Consider the following 6000-nt stretch of genomic DNA (forward strand, 5'->3'; position numbering starts at 1 on the left):
CAGTAAAAAAAAAAAAAAATACAGTATTCTAAGCGCAAATTACAATAGGATATTTGGCAAGGTGTTTTTGAAAGAAGCAAAGACGGAATTCAACCTTACATGAAAGGCATGACAGTTTCTCACTTCTGTTTTTCAATGTCAATAATTTGGTATGAACTGCTGACATGCTGTTCCTAAAGGCCTACATAATGAGTAAATAGGAAAAAAATCAAACAATATCTATGAAATAAACTGAAAAATCAATAAATTGAAGTAAATTGAAAGTCAAACAGAACAAGCAATGATAGCCATCTCTGAAAATGACTACTCACCAGGGCAACCAGAAACTTGTAGAGAAAACCCCACTAATGACAACTCTTTGAGTAAAGTCCTACAGAATAAAGTTTTGAGAAAGCAGTGATAAAGTGTAATATCATAGTTGGAAGAAAGAAAACTAAACCCAAAATTCAATTAGATGCAAGCACATAGTTCTGAAGCCATGAATTTGCACCAATGTACGAACTTCAGCCACTAATTGAAAATCCACTTTCCAAAAAACCACGTCTCTATCCCTTCCCTCACTCCCTTCTAGAACGTCAATGCCATTATCCATGCACAGCTACACCCATCCCTCAGTTATGTCCTATCCGAGTGGCAAAAATTTTAGGACAAACAAAATAAAAACAAACACTAGGCTAAATAATGAAATGCTTTAACTGCCATAAAAACACACAGCTGTCCAAGCTGATGTCCTTCCATCCCACTCCTAACTACTGATGCAACTTTGTTCACTGAAAAAGAGAAAATTATCATAACTTCTTGACATTTGACGTAGATCTATTTGATGCAGCTGGGCCAATCAGCACAGCACACTTCATTCAATTTTCCATTTGCAAGACTCAACAGTGACAACAATATTTTTGTCACCATCGATGAAGTTTTTGAGCCTGACTGTAACAAGACAATTCAGAATTGCCACAATGCTTAAAAATCTGGTATCCTAAAAAACCCTAAAGTAAGCAGGACACTACTTTTTATACCAGCCTGTTTTAGCTCCTGCAAACTCCCATACCAGCTTGAGCATTCATTCTTTCATTTTCATCATCCATTGTTAACAGAAGGAAAAGGTAGGCTGTTTCTGCTACCACACTTCAGTCCCAGCTACAACAGATAGCAAATAAACAGAACCTCGGCACACCTATTTTTCAGGACCTCCCTTCCCATGAATAGCTCCAGGATTTGCTTCCACAGGCCCAAAACATTTTTCAACAGTAGCAAATCATAGCATTCTACCTCAAATCAGCATCCTTGTATATTTCAGTATTAAGCCAATCTGTGCACAAAAAGAGTAGAAATACTTGGATCATAACATTTTTTTTTCAATCCATACTAGTAATGCTGGTTTATTTTAATGGAAAATCATTTCGGCTCAGGAAGAGAGGGCTGATTTAAAACTTAGACATGTAAGGCTGCTGTGTCTATACGTGCCCTTCCTATACACAAAATCAAAGAGCCAACTGCTATTAATAATTGCTGTTTATTTTCATCTCACATTGTCCCCACTTCTGATTGCTTTTTAGATTTTCTTAGTTTGTCTAGTTCATTAAAATCATTCTCTATTATCTTCTGACTAACCAGTCTTGCTTCCCTCAATTTTCTTTTTCACAGTTCACCATTACCTTACCATCTCTATTTTATTCTAAGAGTTTTACAGATTCTGCTCTGTCTCACTTCTCTTATGCTTTCTTCCATTTTTACTCTTCTCTACTTGAGTTTGCTCTGGCAGTGCTTATTGCTACCCTTAAAATTCTAGGTCTCCAATTATCCATTCAATCACCTCAAAACAAATGACTAGAAGCACAGCCTCCCCGCCTTGCCTCACAGATAGAGTAATTCCTTGCTAGGGTAAGTACAAATACTACCCTTAGCTTGAACTGACACTGATTTGTTTTTAAGCTGCCACTAATCCTTGCACAGGACCAGAGTCACATTGCTTCTAAGCAATAGATGAGGAAAACAGAAAGCAAGTTTCCACCTGACCCACAACAACAATTTTTTTTTCTTTTTCAGAGGGGGCAAAAGACAGAAGTCAAATGTGAATACCTCATACTAAACACAAGATACAGTATTCCAGACATATCCCATCATTTTCTACACTCCTCCAGTCTCATGATCCCAGAGTGACAGAGGAAGAGAAAAACTAACACCTTGCACAGTAAAAGAGATTTTAAGTATGCATGTGTGTAAAGACCAGCTACAATCCAGATGTGCAAGCCAGGCAATTTAGAGTTGAAAACACATAGACATACACGTTTTAACAAGTAAGCAGAACAAGTAGCCAACAAAAGAGAGGAACCTCAACAATTTAGTCTTCTGAGGTGCTTGAAATAGCACTAGGTACATTTTATCTTCCCATTCCATGACCCAATTGCTTCTCTGTTTTTACAAGACCTTACAATAAATCTGTTATGTCATGTGTGTGCTGCCAGGCCATTGGGATGGCACGAAGGAGCCTCTATTACAGCATCATCTAGGGGGGACAGGAGGAAAAGCAGCCCACCAGAGTATTGCTGCTGTTCATGCTCAATAACCTGCCCTGGAAGCATGAGATTCCTAGAGTCAGCAGGAGATGCAGTGAGTGGCAGCTCCTGTGAGAGAGGTAGGAACCACCAGGAATATACATCAAAACTCAAGAACGCTTGAAAGCCCACGTTTGGCGAGAGGGCTTGCCACAAGCTGCTCAACAGCAGTAGTGAAAGGACTCTTCAGTTTTAATTAAAAACTCCTGGGAAATGCTACCAGTGAAGCAGCACTTTAGCTGTCAATTCTGTGCATTTATTATGCTCTCATCACACAGCTGGTTGGAATTGCCCATCTACTGACTCAGATGAACACAATACCACTTCAGACTGGGCTTAGAATTGCTGGAAACATAAAAAAATGTTTTGTTTCTTCACAGAGCTCTGAATAAGTGAGCAAAACCACATGTACTCTCACTAAGAGCTTATTCCTATTAATTTAAGGCAGTTCATTTAAATATTCATTTAAACTTTTCATATGAACTGTGAGTCAGGCAGAATTTCTTCTCCCTATAATTTCAGAAGTAAACGACAGAGGAAAAAAACTGCATACTTCAAGCACACAATAAATTTAAGTGTATCTCACAAAATTATTTGGGCTCCATATGACAATAGATATGTTCAAGTGTATAGTTAAGATCAGTTACTACTTTAATGGTTAAGAAAGCAGCCCCTCTTTTGCCTTCTTTGGTCTCTCCTTCTCAAAACTTCTCTTTCACAAAGAGAAATTTGTTGGATTATTGTTTGATTGTTTTATTGTCTGATTATTGTTGAAAAATAAACTTTTATAAACAGGATTTCATTATGGTGATTATAGATAGGGGGAAAAAAACAAAATCATAAAAGTTACAAACGAAAACTAAATGGACCCAGCAGTGCCTTTTCAAACTCTGGAATACTAACTCCGCTAGATGCAAACTGTTCTGTCCAGCTCGGGAGGTTGGTAGCTCTGCATCCGAAACGAAGGGCACCTGCAGACCCTTCTAAGCGACCTTCCCTGCTCGTCCTTTCGAGGGGAGCCGCGAATCCACGTGCTCCAGCCCGGCCCGAGCCCTCCGCGCCCGGGGCACTGCAGCCACCGAGAACGACTTTGGGCTATTCCAGCGACTCCAGCCAAGGAACTCCTGCCTCCAGCGCGCCATCAGCAGCGCACGGGGATCAGAAGGAAACTCCGTCAGCACCATAGGAGTTACGTTATTCGCCGCTCCTTTTCTTACGGCTCAAGAAAATTGGATTACAGTCGTGTACGTCTATTTGTTGACGATGCCTCCTCGGGTGCGGAAGCCCCGTCAGAGGGTCTGGCTGCCGGGCACGGCGCGGATACCGGCGGGAAGCCCGCGTCTCCCGTGCAGGGCCTGGAGCCCAGGGGGAGCAGCCAGCCGGGTATCGCGACAGCGGCTGCGCGACAGACTGGAAGCCGCCGCGGGCTGCTCCTTCCTCAGCAGCAGCCAGGGGCAGCGTGAAGGGGAAGGCCGGGAAAGGGCTCGGGGCACCGCGGCGAGGGAGAGGAGCTGCCGGCGGGGCCGACACTGACCTTGCCAGTGGTGCCGTCCCCCAGCACCACCAGCTTGAGCTGGCGGTCTGGACTCTCCTCCTCCTCCGAGTCCGACATGATCTCTATGGTCCCGGCGAGGATAAGAGGCTGAGAGCAGCCGGGAGGAGCCGGGTGCAGGAGCGAGGACAGGACAGGGGAAAAAGCGAGCGCCGCGCTCACGAAGCCGGCAGCGACGGAGAAACCAGCGCCGCCATCTTCGGCGCGCCCGCCGTCGCTATGGCCCGCGCGGGGCGAAACCAACGACAGCGCTGAGGGAAGGGGGGGAAAGCGGTAGATTGCGGGCGGAAGCTACAGCGACAAGTCCAGCAGCTGCTTCGGGACACACCCACTTCTGCCCCCTCAGGGTGATGAGATGGTTCAGCCCGGCTCGCGGCCGCACGCCGCGGTGCCTTGGGCTCCGCAGTGACGCCAGGCGCGGTAACCGAGCAACGGGGGGCGGGGCTAGGGCCCGGGTGTCCCGCTGCAGGGACGGGGCCGCCCCGTGTGGGACTGCCCGGGGAAGCCGCTGGGTGTGGCTGTGGCAACTACGTTGTAGAGTCGCTGAATGGTTTGTGTTGAGAGGGTCCTTAAAGATCATCTCGTTCCAAACCTCCTGCGATGGGCAGGGACACCTTCCACTATCCCAGGTTGCTCAAAGCCCCATCCACCCTGGCCTTGAATACTGCCGAGGATGGGGCATCCACAGCTTCTCTGGGCAGCCTGTGCCAGTGCCTCACCACCCTCACAGTGAAGAATTGGTTCTTGATATCTAATCTAACCCTCCCCTCTTTCAGTTTAAAGCCAGTCCCCCTTGTTCTATCTCTACATGCACTTGTATGAAGTCACTTTCTGGCTCCCATACCCCCGTTAGGTACTGAAAGGCCACAGTAAGGTCACCCTGGAGCCTTCTTTTCTGCAGACTGAACAATCCTAGTTCTAAGGACACCACCACTTTCTTACACAATCTCAGAACTTTTCTATCCATATAGGCAATCAGTAAGAAAATTTACCGAGGTAGCCCTTGGCAGGGTAGGCTGAAAACCTAGCTGAGGTAGCTGAATTTTAGGCTGTTACTTTATCACGCACCATGGCCGGGGAGAACAGGCTATAGACTCCTCTTTTGCATCAGCCTTCCCCGTGTTTGAAGACTGCCAGTGTCCCTTTGGCCTGTCGTCTTTCCCATAGACTAAACAACTCCTCTTCAGTCAGTCTTTCCCTGGGTTGTCTTTTCTAGACTTCTGATTATTCTTGTTGCTTTCCTTTGGCCTCTCTCCACTTTCTTGCAGTACTGTGCCAAAAACTGGATACAGTACTTCTGTTGAGGCCCTGGGAATACTGAGTAGAGGGGAAGTATTACTTCATGTGTCTTACATACGAGACTCCTGTTTATATATCCCAGTATGATGTTTGTTTTCCTGACGGTATGACATTGCTGACTCATACCAATCCTGATTTACTAAAAAATCCTCTGAATCCTCTCTTGTTATTGGCATTTCATAAATGTTGAAGCTTTATTTCTGTTTAACTGTAGTGCTTTCTGCTTTTCCCCATTGATTTGAATCCTGTGTTTCAGGCTACTTCCATAATTTGTCATATAATATTATATAATATTATATATATATAATTTTATAATATAATATAATTTTATTTATAATTTTGTCCTCCAAAATGCATACCAGCCATCCCAACTTGGTTACATCTGGAACTCTGAGATCTATACTCTATTCAAAAGTCATTAATAATGATATCCAATAGTACCAAGTCTCTGCAAGCCTCTATTTGACATATTTTTCCAGTTTGAGTGACAACAATTCTTTGGTCATCATTTATATGACAATTTGAACAGAGGCAGCTGGAACTCTTTAAAATATTGACGTATTTTACTGGATTCAATAACAAGCTAAGAAT

The 6000-nt window shown here is 44.3% G+C and overlaps 1 protein-coding gene across 4 annotated transcripts in view; it reads right to left on the reverse strand.

The window, feature by feature from the left end:
* The window catches only part of RAB28 (RAB28, member RAS oncogene family), a 61721-nt gene extending 57374 nt beyond the window's left edge, over positions 1-4347 (reverse strand). For 2 of the 4 annotated variants that reach the window (XR_004240226.1, XR_004240227.1), the window contains exon 1: positions 4093-4347. Coding sequence is in view for 2 of the 4 variants with exons in the window: in XM_032109328.1 (XP_031965219.1) it covers positions 4093-4170 (78 nt within the window). In the remaining 2 variants the exon portion in view is untranslated. The remainder of the gene's footprint in view (positions 1-4092) is intronic. The other 2 variants (XM_032109328.1, XM_032109327.1) reach the window with 1 other exon arrangement.
* Positions 4348-6000: the final 1653 nt, after the last annotated feature.

This window comes from Corvus moneduloides, chromosome 5 (genome assembly GCF_009650955.1).
Source record: "Corvus moneduloides isolate bCorMon1 chromosome 5, bCorMon1.pri, whole genome shotgun sequence".
Taxonomy (NCBI): Eukaryota; Metazoa; Chordata; class Aves; order Passeriformes; family Corvidae; genus Corvus; species Corvus moneduloides.